Source organism: Choristoneura fumiferana, chromosome 2 (genome assembly GCF_025370935.1).
Source record: "Choristoneura fumiferana chromosome 2, NRCan_CFum_1, whole genome shotgun sequence".
In the NCBI taxonomy this organism is placed as follows: domain Eukaryota; kingdom Metazoa; phylum Arthropoda; class Insecta; order Lepidoptera; family Tortricidae; genus Choristoneura; species Choristoneura fumiferana.
This window is the reverse complement of record NC_133473.1, coordinates 17,845,431-17,860,702: the sequence shown is the minus strand read 5'-3', so window position 1 is coordinate 17,860,702 and position 15,272 is coordinate 17,845,431. Positions and strand designations below refer to the sequence as shown.

Below are 15,272 nucleotides of genomic sequence, written 5' to 3'. Positions count from 1 at the left end.
ATAATAAAATAAAAAAAAAAAAAAACATTTTTTTGAAGTACGTCCCATGAACGTAAAGTGGGGGTGATTTCTTTTTTCTCATCCAACCTTGTTATTCAACTTTCAAGTGCAAATTTTCATTAAAATAACAAAATTTATTAAATACATTAAAATTTAAACCGGTGGGTGGAAAAATTTGAAAAAATTAGGATGGTAGTAAGTATATCAAACTTACAAGGAAAATTATGATCATCATCATCCCAGCCTATATACGTCCCACTGCTGGGCACAGGCCTCCTCTCAGAACAAGAGGGCTTGGGCCATAGTTCCCACGCGGGCCCAGTGCGGATTGGGAACTTCGCACGAACCATTGAATCGCTTCGCAGGTTTGTGCAGGTTTCCTCACGATGTTTTCCTTCACCGCAAAGTTCGTGGTAAATTTCAAATGTAATTCCGCACATGAATTTCGAAAAACTCAGAGGTGCGAGCCGGGGTTCGAACCCACGACCCTCCGCTTGAGAGCCGATAGGTCAAACCACTAGGCCACCACTCGGCAAGGAAAACTATACTTAACGGTTAAGTTTTCTTGAGAATTATTAGTAGTTAAAGAGTAAATAGCAGCATAAGGTATTATAAAATATACCTAAACTTGGAATATTCCGTACAAAATACGAAATCCTTAGAAAAATATTACTTAATTTTTTCGTAAAGAGAACCCTATTTCGGGCGTGTCCGACACGCTCTTGGTCGGGTTCTTTATGTGCATTTTTAGATGTTTCCTTTCATAATTATTATTCTATGTTTTGTACTGCATGGAGTAAATGAATCCTAATTAGGAATCCGAATGAAAAATCTTTACTTTGTTTACTTTATATTTAGCGCGTGCGCTAGCAGCTTATAAGTCTTAGGGGGCATTAGGGGCTATTTCACCATCCATTGATTAGTGTTAACTGACGGTTAACTGTGATGCCGTCTCCGTCTATTCGAGCAAAACAAATCGAGACGACATCACCTTTAACCGTCAGTTAACACTAATCAATGGATGGTGAGATAGCCCCTTAGTCTTAGGACGCGCTCATAAGTAAAAGCAGCTGTAGCCCCAAATGGCTGCGTTTTCGTCAGTGAGTTATTTAAGTTTTGCGCTTTCCAGACTGTTTTATGCGAAGGTTTTATGAATAGCAGGGCTACTACGAAACTCGAAACTCGAAGTTCGTATCGTGCCGTCCTCCTCGCTCTCGTATTAAATAGTATAAGTGTCAGAGGGACCGCACGACACGAACTTCGAGTTTCGAGTTTCGTAGTAGCCCCGCTGCTGAGGGACCGCACAACACGAACTTCGAGTTTCAAGTTTCATAGTAGCCCTGCTGGAGTCTTGGTTTTTATAACTATTTTATTTTAAAACAGAAGTTAAACGCACTTAGCTTGAAACGAAACGTAGTCCATTTCCTTAGGGACGCCATGCTAAAAAATAGGTACTTTTTTAAAATTAATTAAAATTTATTTTCCATTTGGACGAAAACAATGCTATAACGTAGAATGGTAAAAATTACATAAATGTATTTATTATAATTTTCGGTAGTGAATGAATCATTTATACACAAATAATACATATACATTTTATTGTTGTTTGTTATTGTGTCAATATGCCGCTGGTGGCTGGCAGCCCCACAACATTTTTTTCTAAAAAAAAAAGCAAAAGAAAATAAAAATGTCGCGTGCGTCTAGAGCTTTTATCCCCTGCATTCATTTGTTGATCTACAACTTTGATTTTGGGCTGCGATAATAGTCAAACTTCATTGGAAGACTAAATTATGTTAACAATGTCATAGAAAAGTGTTAAGTTGTTTACCCAAGTGCCTTAAAGTGTCGGTGCACCGAACATTAAAATAAACATATGAAAAACTCAAGTGCTGTTCATTTGTTTTCATTATGACGAAACGACGAAGAATACTTCACGCGGACAAAATAATACAAAATTTTATAAATGTGTTCTGTTTGTTGATGTTTTTACAGCTGAAAGGTAATATTTGCTCAAGGATTTTTATTAAATGACCATAACAAATCGACTTGTAAACAAAAATAAATCGCCTAAATTTTTCAATCCTAACAGGTTTACCCCTCGGAAATTGACTAACTTATCTTTTTATACATATAACACAGAAAATTATTTCTTAACTGATCTTAGCATTTCTTAGCATCTAGAATTGTATGTATAAGTGTGCATTATCAATAACAACTTATTTGATGTTAACATAACCTGTATAGAGACGACAGAAAAACAATAACAATACGTGTGCATTTACTATGTACAGTCAAGGGCATAAATATATATACGTTCCCAAGGCTTCAAAAATACCTGTACAGTTGATTAGCCAGAAATATTTGTACGGTAATCCGGCCAAAAAATATGTGATCATTTAATTAGTCAAAAAGATGTAGACATTTACATGACCATAAATAAATGTACAATGTCAGTCAAATATATGTAGGCAAATAGGAGGCCATAAATATCTATACACGCAACTCTCAGATACATAAAAACAAAGCCCAAGCCAAAAATATCTATACAGTCAAGGGCATTAATATGTACACATAATTCGAAGTATCATATTAAAAACTATTTTAAAAAGGTTTCTATCAACTCTATAAATACTGGCCACTTAGTACTCGTACGAGTACTTAATGATAATAATGTATTCGAATGTCAAGTTTGCCATTGATATGCGTCAATTTGATTTGTGTTATGTGTAATGATCTATTTTAATGCTATTCTGGATATCGGTACACATTGATATTATCGAAAATATTTAAAAATGATGTACAGAGTTTCAGACCATGTAAAACACCGCATCGTAATGATGTGGGAAGACAGAATTCCCATATCACAAATTGCTGAGGAATTGGGTGTAATGGTGAGTGCGCCAAATCATACATTGAGTGATCCGAATGTTTTTTTAATACCCCTTTTGTAGCAAACTGGTATTCATTGACTTATTGTTACTTTTATTTGTTTTAGAAGAGTACTGTACATTTATGGGTGAAAAGGTATAGAGAAGAAGGAAATGTAAGGAATCTTGCATCCAAAGGACGACCTGAAAGACCGTTTGCAAGCGGTGAAAGATGCAGATGGGGGGTATACAAAATATTAGGTTCTTAATATGGTGAAAATATGGATTTTTTATGATGAACGGGGGTAATTTAATATTAAAAAAATGTGTAGCCTTTTTTTTATGATCAAAGTAATTTACCTAAGTTTTTCAAATAAAAAAATGTTACTCTTTAGTGCTTAATTTGTTTTATTTTTTCATAAGTAGAGGTATCAAAAATAAACTCCGGTGTTTTTGCACATAAATTTTAAAATTTATGTGCAAAAATTATGTAAAAATATGTGTACACTTTAGTACCTTGTCTATTTTCGTCATATTTGAACTGCCATATATGAACTGTCACAGTGGTTAAAGTGACAAGGTACTAAAGTGTATAGATATTTTTGCCCTATTTTCTTGCCTATCTTGTATGGTATATAGCTGTAAAGCAGAATCTAAAATAATAGGGTGAAAGGAAACACAAATGACACGTCAATGACGTCACGATCAAAATGAAAAGGACAAAGCGATCATGACAGAACGGTGCTCTTTTCGGTGATTGTCATAATTCAAAATTAGAAATCTTGTTTGTTTGTTGTATAGATATTTTTGACTGTGTAGATATTATTGCCCTTGACTGTATAGATATTTTTGGCTTGGGTTTTGTTCTTATATATGTGAGAGTTGCGTGTATAGATATTTATGGCCTCCTATTTGCCTTCATATATTTGACTGACATTGTACATTTATTTATGGCCATGTAAATGTTTAGATCTTTTTGACTAACTAAATGATCACATGTTTTTTTGCCGGATTACCGTACAGATATTTCTGGCTAATCAACTGTACAGCTGTTTTTGACGCCTTGGGAACGTATATATATTTATGCCCTTGACTGTACCCTATACTTTAATCACATCAAGTATATTTATGGCTATATCCAGATATTGTCAGGTTAGAAAAGGCTTTAAAAATAATTTGGGCTTGGATTATAATCATAAAAGCATAATTTATTCTAGGAAAACATTGTGAGGAAACCTGCACATACCTGCAAAGCAATTCAATGGTGTGTGTGAAGTTCCCAATCCGCACTGGGCCTGCGAGGGAACTACGGCCCCAAGCCCTCTCATTCTGAGAGGAGGCCTGTGGGTCCACCTAAAGCAAAGGGGGTCCCATATAACTGACAACCTAACCTGTGTAGTCGGGACCCCCTTTGCTTTAGTCCAACCGTCCTGTGCCCAGCAGTGGGATGTATATAGGCTGGGATGCTGATGATGATATTTTTCAGGCTATTGTTCAGTGGCTCGGATTTAATCATAATCACAATACATATGTACGCTCAAAAAACATAACCCTCCTTTGGGCAGTCGGGTAATAATTATTCTTCTTTTATTTTTCAGGCTATTATTCAGTGGCCAGTAACCCAGTGCTCCTGTACTCAACAGGAACAGATATAAGAGTAGCAAACATATCTAAACCTGGCAAACTGAGCACCATAATCAAGGGTTTGGAGCATGGCTCTGCTGTTGACTTCCTGTACAAAAGAGACCTCATATGCTGGTCAGATCAAACGGCTGAGCTGATACAGTGTATGAATTATAATGATACAAACTCAGGAGAAAAGGTAAAAGTATAAATACCTACCTATTTCACTTTTACCTGTTGCATGTCCAACAACTTTTTTGGATAAATACTAGTGATGGGCTGAATGTGGTTTGAAACAAATATGAACTTCAGCCGAACATTCGGTAAAAAGAAAAAAAATTGGCCAAATTTCAGTTCAATAAACTGCCTGTAGTGAATTATAGAGACAATTAGTTTAATTTGATTTTTCAAAACACCCTTTAATGAAAAAAAAATACTTACTTCATTTTTGTCAATGCTTAGTGTGTGAAAACTGAAACAATTTTTTTTTATTGATTTTCAAATTGTAATCCAGATGTTTATTAAAAGAATACCTACTACGCCTATTTAATTTGTGTTGCATATTTTACTGATAGACATGTTTCTATTAATTTCAGTTAAAATAGTACAAGTAACTTCTTTTTTAATAGTGCCAAATGTTCGGCATTTAAACCGAATTTTGGCTGAGTTAAACCAAATGTAAAACGAATTTCGGCCCATCCCTAATAAATATCCTATGTTCTAAGGTGATTGAAACTAATTACATAAATTGGTAAATCACAAGTAGTTAATTACACACCACTGTGGCACGCGAGGCATCTAATGGATTAAAAGACTTTATAAAGTATTTTTTTTTTATTGAACTCGATCCATTTACATTACTTATATTATTACAATGTATTTTACAGGTTAGAATAGGATCAGAGGACCTCATCACACCAAATGGCATTGCCGTGGATTGGTACACAGACAAAATATATTGTACAGTTGGGGAGACGACCACCGTAGAAGTTATAAGTATAGATCAGAAGTACAGAAAAGTATTATTTTGGGCAGATGTTGACTTGCCCCGAGCCATAGCTGTTGTTCCTAAAGAAGGGTTAGTATCTCGTGGATATATGAAATGGAAAGAATCAGTTTAAAACTAATAAACAGACAGAAAAAAAAACTAAGTTTATTCATTTTTTTGTACACATATTTTTATATCTTTGCTAATTATTTATTTGCAGCCATTTTTATAAATTTAAAATGTTTATTAAAAATAATAATAGTTACTAAGAAAACGTTTATTTGTAGCATGACATGGAGAAATATATATTTTTTAATAGAAACTTATTATGGTCACAAAATGGTCCCAAATCAGCATAATGCCGCCTTTACGGATGGCGCTGGTCTTCCTTTGGGACCATCAGGTCTTTATCACAGATAAAATAGAAACAACAACAAACAGTGAATCCAAAATGCAATTTAAAACATAAATTTTACTTTACAGGTTGTTATTTTGGACAGATTGGGGGGAAACCCCTAAGATTGAAAGAGCTGGTATGGATGGTGATCCTGCCACTAGGAAAATTATAGTCAAAGATAATATTTTTTGGCCAAATGGCATTACTGTAGATTATAACAATAATTTAATTTACTGGGTAGATGCCAATCTACACTTTATAGATGTAATGGACTTGAATGGTGAAAAAAGAAAGAGGATTGTTAAAGGAGGATTGGAATATCCATATGCTTTGACATTCTTCAATGACAAGCTGTATTGGACTGACTGGAAGACATGGTAAGGGATTGTTATATTCTTGTTTTATAAAATGTATAGATACCTATACATTATTAATATATACAAAATTATGAAAAATGATAAAGTATTTTGGATGTGTGGAACAGAATTTATACCAAATATTTTTTATTTCAATTCCAATTTTTTTGTTACTTTTACGGTCATCCCGTAAGACCCATATATATAAAAATAAATATAATATAATAATAATATGATATGAGTTTTACGGGATGACCATAAAAGTAACAAAAATTTGGAATTGAAATAAAAAATACAAAAAGATTCCAAAAACCAATCCTAACTTGATTGCTTAATAACTCTAGTCTGGGAGAGTGGTTAGTTCCAATGGGGTGCTGAAAGTTTCTCTATGAGGGCTACAGCATAGATGTCGCTAGTGTCGCTGCTTAAGTGACTAAATAAGAAAACAAACAAGCTGAGATATGTGGTGCATAGGAGAAATTCGTGTCTGTATCACTATTCAGTGGTGGTGTAGTGGTATAGCATGTGGCACAGAATGCCGAGGACCTGGGTTTGATTCCCAGCGCTGGTCTTATTTTTCTGGTTTTTCTGTAGAATTTATACCCACATCTTTTAGTGATCTGTGCCAAGCATGCAACTAATTACACCACAATACCATTTTTGCATATTAGATTAGCACTGTTCTTTTCTCCTATGTCAATAATAACAGTATTTCGTACCATATTGGGTAAGAAATTGATGAACACATTTTATTTTCTAAGGAAAATCTACTCATGGGATATATCAACAAATGGACCAATGAAGGATTTGATAAAGTCCGAGCCAGTGCCTGTGGACATCAGAGTATATGATAGCAGCCGTCAGCTGCCTCCAGTGGGAAACCATCCATGTAAAGTCAATAATGGGGGATGCTCACATCTCTGTTTACTATCACCAACTGCACCTGGTATGTCATTGAATTTTTCTATACATACTGTTTTAAAATGCCTGAATTAGGCCTGAACTAAAATGCCACTGTTTTTTATTTTGCCTTTGAAAATTAGATGGCAACTTTGGTTTTGGAACCTTTTTGCCACCAATTTTTTTTTCGTTTAAGGTCATGATAAATTCGCAACATTTTTGGGGCCTCCCCTCGCATCAATCAGCCAGCTTTAATAAAATAAAATAAATAAAAATATCATGTGGGACACTTGACACCAATTGACCTAGTAGCAAAGCTTGTACTATGTACACTAGGCAACGGATAAACATACTTATATAGATAAATACATACTTAAATACATATTAAACATCCAAGACCCAAGAACAAACATTTGTATTATTCATACAAATATCTGCCCCGGCCGGGATTTAAACCCGGGACCTTAAGCTTCGTAGTCAGGTTCTCTAACCACTTGGCCATCCGGAAGTCTTTGACAACCTGTTCATAATAGTTTGTACAGGGAAATAAAACAACACTATAAAGGGGTAGGGGTGAAATCTCACCATGTTTGGTTACTTATAACCCACATACTGAAACTTAACCTGACCCACAGATACAGATTCGCGAAATTTTTTATCGCACGGTGGCACAATGAATTCTGCAGCAAATACGGATTTGGTTGAGGAATTACTTTCACATGTATGTGTAGCATTCAATAATTTCCATATTATATAGCAGAATTTGTTGGGAATAACTGCATAGGCACTTTTAGTAGTAGTAGTTTTAGTGCAGTCTGATCCTATAGACCACAAGTGACTTAATAGTTTCTTCCCAGGCTATGTGTGCTCCTGTCCGACCGGGCTGAAGCTAAAGGATGGTAGCAACTCAACATGCTTCAGTACACCACAGTCTCTACTACTAGTGGCTCGTCGCACAGTGCTTACTAAGATATCCCTGGACTCGCCAGATTTCACCCCATACTCACTGCCACTTAAAGATTTAAAGAGAGCCGTCACAGTTGACTTTGATCCAAAGACTGAGTACATCTACTGGGCAGATAGTTTGGTAAGTACCTAGATACTTTAACGAGGTCATGGTTTCGACATGAATTCGAAGTAGAGAAATACGATTCTTGGCATTCTAAACTGTTACGAGACTGCCGTGTTTGGTATGGTAAGGTTCAGAAATCACATTATTAGAGACGTACATATGTATGTAGTTATCAGTGGCGGATTAACAATGGGGCAGAAGGGCCAACCTGCTCAAATCCTGGGGGGCCTCCAAATGTCCTCAAGTTCTCTTGATAAAGTCCTGATTCCTCAACAAGGCTAAAAATATTCTTAATACATCGACTTCTAATATTGGGGGGCTTTATTTAGCTTTGCCGCCCTGGGCCGCTGCTTAGGCGCTTAATCCCCCACTGGCCTACATTTAGAGGTCAGTGTTAATCACTCAATATTGGTAACCTGCTAACTCTTCTTCAAGCTATATTTTCTTTAAATCCCTTGTTATTGTATCCAAAAAATAATAAATATACTCTATATTCAATCCTGTATTGATTTCATTAGGCAAAGACGATATCGCGAGCGCGTTTAGATGGCAGTGAACAGTCAGTGGTTATCCATAACAGCGTGGTTTCCGACAGCATTGCCATTGATCCATTGGCGAGGAATATTTACTGGACCGACCCAGTCACAGACACTGTCAACGTGGCCCGCCTGGATGGAAGCTCCAGAAAGGTAAGAATATAATTTAATATGAGTGAGTCAAAATATTTTTTTATGTTAATTTTGTACACTTAGGGGCTGTTTCACCATCCATTGATTAGTGTTAACTGGCGGTTAGGTGTGATGCCGTCTCTATTTGTTTTGTTCGCATAGACGGAGACGGCATCACATTTAACCGTCGGTTAACGCTAATGAATGGATGGTGAAACAGCCCCTTAGGAATATATAACTCTAAGGCATAGAAACTATAACCAAAAGCTGTATTTAAACAATTCAAAATACGCTATCGATAAATCTTGATTGATCAATAAGTTTCCCTTCTCGCTACGCGTAATTAATATTTTGCGTTTTGGACATATAAAAATAATAGTAAAAAGAAAAGTAAGACAGTGCTCTGGACAGAGGTGCGGGTGATCAAAAGAAGTCTGCCCAGCAGCATTATAATTGCTAAAAAGAGTAAAATGTCTTACTAATGAATTTATCCCAGGTTCTAATCCACGACGACTTATACAATCCGCGCGCCATATCCGTCCACCCGACTGCAGGATGGATGTTCTGGTCTGACTGGAACGAGAAAAAGCCAAAGATTGAGCGAAGCAACCTCGACGGTAGTGGAAGGATACTAGTGGTGTCGGAAAAACTGATCTGGCCTAATGGCATCGCATTGGACACTGTGAACAACAAGCTGTATTGGGGAGATGGCAGGCTAAGGAAAATCGAGGTATGTTGCTCACTGATGAATAAACTAGCCAAGTGCGAATCGTAATTACGCAAATGTTCACATGTAAAACTACAGTCATTGTCAAATATAAGGGAGGAGTCAAGATGCTCAAATACATCATAAAACATTATTGGCAATGTATTATTTTTCTGAAATTGAGCAAAAATGGCGAAACACCACGTTCCTGTAGTTCATGTATGAACTGTGTTTTTTTTTTAATTTATTTAGTTTTTATTGTTTTTGTTGTTCTAGCTGTAGTAACAACTAAAGTTTTAAGTTTCTTTCTATTGTGGTTAAAAAGATACAGAAAGACCTAAGACAGGCAAATATTGACAAACAGAAGAGTCTCTATTATTATGATTATTTATGATCCACCCTGCAGATATGGATCCCTAGAAATAGAAACGTCAGTTTCTTTAATAGACAAAACTTGACTCGACTTTTTTCAAGGACTTAGTTTTTTGCAAGAAACATTTTTTTCTGCATTATAGCTTTCCTGGTTCTCAAATATGATTTTTCCGATCTTCTTAGTATTTATAATGAAAAATCGCTTCGTTAAACGGATTATATACTGCGAAATATTCATCGTAATATATAACTCAATTTCCAAAACGCAAAATGATCTTATTTTTTTTTTTCTAACAGGTTTGCGATATGGACGGCTCTAACAGAGTAGAGTTGCACAACAGTGACATTCTACACATATTTGGCCTTACTTTACTTGGGGAACATCTATATTGGAGTGACATACATAGGCGAACGCTGGACCGAATTGACGTAGCAACTGGTAAGTGAATCCTTACAGAACCATCATATACTTTGTCAATGGAAGTTAATAAAGTTTCAAAAGTTTTTTTTATTGCTACTTAGTATTGCTCGATTTTCAAATCAAAACATTAACTGAGACTGTCGCCATATACGTAAACAAAGAAGAAAGACGATTTTTTCGAAATCCCTACAGTACAGGGAAGTAATTTATATAATAGGTTAGTAAAAGGGTCCCACAGAAAACCAGCGCTGCGGTTCGCCGCAGCATCACGCTGGGTGCGGTCCTTATTTGTGTTTTTCGGCAATACTGTACGTAATGTAATGTATTTTATTTTCTTTTGTTTTATTGCGCAAGGCTGTTATTATGTTTAAATCCTTTTTACAGGTCAGAGCAGACAAGCAGTAGTAGAACAAATGGGCAACGTGATGGGCATAAAGGCGTTCCGAATGAATGAGCCAATGGGATGGAACCCTTGTGTCGACAACAATGGCGGCTGCTCGCATTTCTGCTTCAACCGCCCACGCGACTACGTTTGCAGTTGTCCGCTAGGTAAGTGCATCCAACAGCAAGAAAACAAAAAATATTATACTACCCTAAAAGTAGAGATAAATCTGTATACAACATTGTAAGTTAAATGATGTATGAAATGATTTTCATCATAAACTTCATTTAAATTTGCAGGTCTTGAGCTTGAAAGTGATAAGAAAACGTGCATTGAACCCGAAGCATTTTTAATTTACAGCCGTAAAAATGTGATAGGGCGCATAAGTATTGAATTTGACAATAATGACGCCATTTTACCCATCAAAGATTTGAAGGAAGTCAGGTTAGTTGATAAAATTATTTTGTTTTAGGAGGATCACTGGCTATCCAGTAGTATTTTCAATCTTTCAGTTCAATCTACTCTTCATTCAGTGCCGCATTGTGGCCACACTTGCATGTTCTAGCATAAGCGCTAAACTTACGCGTACAACCTTTTATCCACTGCCGGGTGTCAAGAGATCTCTGGACCGTCACCGAAAAGGAAATGATAGCGCTAAATCAGCGATACGTACACTTCGCCTGTTGTCTGTCAGTCACCCAGCCGTGGACAACTGGCTTAATGCTTTTGCCTAAGGGCGCGGACTGGTCGCCGTCAGGCAGCGTTTTAGCGAGCGTGTTTTCTGTTCATTGCGCGTCCGAGCCGCTCGTAGTACAGTGGGTACCTAGCAGCACACGCAATTAACAGAAAAAACGGTAGTTGCGGCGCTACTTGCTGGCGTCCTGTCCGAGGTCTAAAAGAGGCGCGGAACCCGCGAAAAATGTTAACAATAGCTCTAGGTGTTCCAGTTAGTTTTAGTATATTTGTAAGTAGGAAGTACTACGAATGTATGTACAAATAAGAGAAGCTTATGTCCAACAGTGGACTTCCGACGACTGATCGTGATGTTTACTACGCATGTTGTTTTTCCAGTGCGTTAGCTGTCCACGTCTCCGGCTCAAAGATCTATTGGTCCGACAGTAAAACTAAGACCATCAATCGTTGTTCAATAAACGGTGCGCATATGGAAAAGATTCTGGAAGGGATGGGCTTAGTAGAAGGTATGTTTCAATTCATAATTCTGTATTAAAACAAATCACTGACATAGCCAAGCGAATTAGCGCGTGGTGGCAATGGGCAGACCATATAGCACGGAGAACAGGTCGAAAGGTACTCGAGTGGACACCGCTGATCGGCAAGCGCATCATAGGACCTCCAACAACGAGATGGACGGATGACCTGGTTAAAGTCGCGGGTTCACGGTACATGCAAGCCGCTTCCAACCGAGGCAACTGGAGGCCTATCGGGGAAGACTATGTCCAACAGTGGACATCCTACGGCTGAGATGATGCTGATGATGATGAAAACAAATCAACCACTATTGGGCATATCAAATTTATCCTATTTTAATGACTTTATTACAATAAACAGTAAATTTTAAGTACTCAATAATGCATTTTATTGATATCGAAAAAAAATATTGCAAAAGAATTTTAAATTCGTCTGCATGTTCCTTTATCCCTTTACCAGGCACCGAAGAACCAGCGTGTCTTAATACGTACTTTATATGCTGTTGCAACCGTATTGAACGCCTTGTCAAAAATGTATTTATGAAAGTCGGAAATCTTCCTTTAAACCAGAAATAAATATGTGGGTTACGGTTATCCCATCGCCTGTCTAAGTAATGAACTGTCATACTAGATTTGTCTTATTATATTCTTGATCAGGCAAGGGATATATTCCACCCACATCTTATATGGTTATAATAGTCAAGGTTTAACTCCAAATCTCCTACGAAACATTATATCAATCACTGACAACATTATTTATGATCTTCATTCATGACACGCTTTAAAATCCAATAATATATCTTTAGCAGCCGTTTAAATCCACTTGACCATGATGTTATGGTGTTTACAAATTCGACCCTTTACTGAATTTAAGAAAAACACAAGCAGATATATCGAACCATTTTTTGTTATTTTCATGATTTTAATGATTGTAAGGTAATATAATCATAATTTTGCTAAATCTCCTGCATCCTTGTGATAGGACTAGAATTAGGATGTGGGATGACTCTATCACATTGCCTGGCTAGAATTTTCCTGTGTGGGAACTATTCTTCCCATGGCCCGATTAGACTTTGGGTCTCTTTGGTACATGAATTCGTTCTAGGTGAACACAAAACTGTTTTTATTACTTACGTGAGTTTTTATGACATAACAAACAATTTACCGGGCCATGGGAAAAATAGCTCCCACACAGTTAAACTCTAATAAGGCCATGGGATAATGTCAACCTAATTCCCTAATTCTGGTCATACACAATAATGCATGAATATTTAGCAATTTTAACGATTACATTAGCTTTCAACACTCAAAATCTACAAAATATCAAAATTGTTCGACCTATGTACTTCTGTTTCATAGAAATTATGGAAAGTGTTCGAATTTCTCCGTAGTTTACTGAAATTAGCGTTCAAGTGAATTTAAACGGCTGCCAAAGATATATTACGCAATTTAGAAGCGTGTTTGTGAATGAAGATCATAAAATAAATTTTCAGGGATTGACAAAATATTTTGTAGGTGGTTTGGAGTTAAAACCTGACTACGGTTACCGATATATGATGTGGGTGGAATATATCCCTTGGCCTGGTAAAGGGTTATACTTCTTGCCACTTGCTGGAAAATTAGTTAATGTATTAAACCTGATTTAAATTTGACATTTTCATAGATTTAGACACTACTTAATTGAGCTTGACGCTAAATCAATATTTAAACTTGTTCCAACAAATTAATTACCATAATTCACTGATTACTTTTCACTAAATCCATCGTTTATTTATTTTTTTCTTGAAAAAATACTAATTTAAAACTTCGTCAATTCAGGTTTAACGATAGACTGGTCAGGGCAGAACATCTACTGGACTGACACCACAACGCAGCGCATAGAAGTCGCCAGACTCGACGGTTCTAGTCGCCGGACGCTTATATGGCAGGGTTTAAAGAAACCTAAAAGCATTGCCTTGGATCCTAAGAAAGGGTACGAGTCCATTACCTACGCTTTTATTCAGGTCTACCTAACTTCATAAACGATCTATCAATTCATTATGTGAATCAAAATCAACTTAATTCTTAACCCCCGACGCCAAAAGAAGTTTGAAGTGAAAGCTAGTTTTCTTGTGGTGGTTCTTGCCGCTTTTGAGATATTGAACATTGAAATGACAATGTCGGGGGGTTTTCAACTTTTCTATGTAGGTTAGGTTATAGTGTAGGAAGCCTATATGTAGAGAGCCTGACAGCAAAATCACCATAACTTGCTTTCCTTTTTAATGAAATGGTAAATGTGTTTCAGCTATATGTACTGGTCAGAACTCGGTTCCAAGACCATCAAACGCGCAGCCATGGACGGTTCGTCGCCCTCAACTCTCATAGACCAAGTGGGCAAAGTCCACGCTATAGCCATTAGACTACGATAAAAGAACCATTTATTGGGCCGCGCTTGAACCACCGACCATAGAGTTCGCGTTCATCAATGGCAAGGAAGGAAGATATTGGCGGATAATATATCGATGCTTATGCGTTGGCGCTGTATGGGGATAGGGTGTTTTGGGGTGATTGGAAATACTGGTAAGTTGCTTTTAATTCATCGACTTATGATGGATGCAAGATTTGTGTTTTGTTACCAGGGCTTATTTTCTAGCGTCTAGCGCACTCGGTATCACGATCGTGTACCCTTTTTTTCTGTCACACGTTGTAGGACGACGATAGAAAGAGATGGCGAATGCAATCTCGAGCGCCAGAGCGTTTTACAATACGGCCACAGGTCTATCATAACAATGGTTTTGTATCCTTACACAAAACCATTGTTGTGGGAGCTGTTATGATACTAATGGGTGATAAAAAACAATAAACCACATTGGGAAAAGATTATATAAAAACTAAAACCGGCCAAGAGCATGTCGGACACGCCCAAAATAGGGTTCCATTACGAAAAAATCTATATATGTAAAAGTAGAAACTGACTGACTGACGTATAGATCAACGCACAGCCCAAACCGCTGGGCCTAGAAACTTGAAATCTATATATATTAAGTAATATTTTTCTAAGGATTCGTATTTTATAAGGAATCTTCCAAGTTTAGGTATAGTTAATACTTAGGCTGCTATTTACTCTTAAACTACAAATAATTCTCAAGCAAAGTTAAACCGTTTATAGTTTTCCTTGTAAGTTTGATATACTTACTACCATCCTGAATTTTTTTTCAATTTTTCCTCCCACCGGTAGATTTAAGGGGGGGGGGGGACGCTCGATTTTAATGAAAATTTGCACTTTAAACTTGAATATTTCGCAAACAAATCACTGAATCGAAAAATAGTAGT

General features: G+C 36.7%; 1 protein-coding gene across 1 annotated transcript; it reads left to right on the top strand.

Moving 5' to 3' along the window:
• The first annotated feature begins 1,648 nt into the window (after positions 1 to 1,648).
• Positions 1,649 to 13,069, top strand: LOC141445545 (low-density lipoprotein receptor-related protein 6-like). Its single transcript, XM_074111380.1, has 14 exons — positions 1,649 to 1,999; positions 4,466 to 4,689; positions 5,378 to 5,568; positions 5,962 to 6,252; positions 6,993 to 7,177; positions 7,989 to 8,218; positions 8,722 to 8,892; positions 9,368 to 9,601; positions 10,247 to 10,388; positions 10,755 to 10,919; positions 11,052 to 11,196; positions 11,824 to 11,951; positions 12,421 to 12,448; positions 13,066 to 13,069. The coding sequence occupies exons 1-14, from the start codon at positions 1,909 to 1,911 to the stop codon at positions 13,067 to 13,069; spliced, it is 2,229 nt and encodes a 742-aa protein (XP_073967481.1). The 5' UTR covers positions 1,649 to 1,908.
• The last annotated feature ends 2,203 nt before the right edge of the window (positions 13,070 to 15,272 follow it).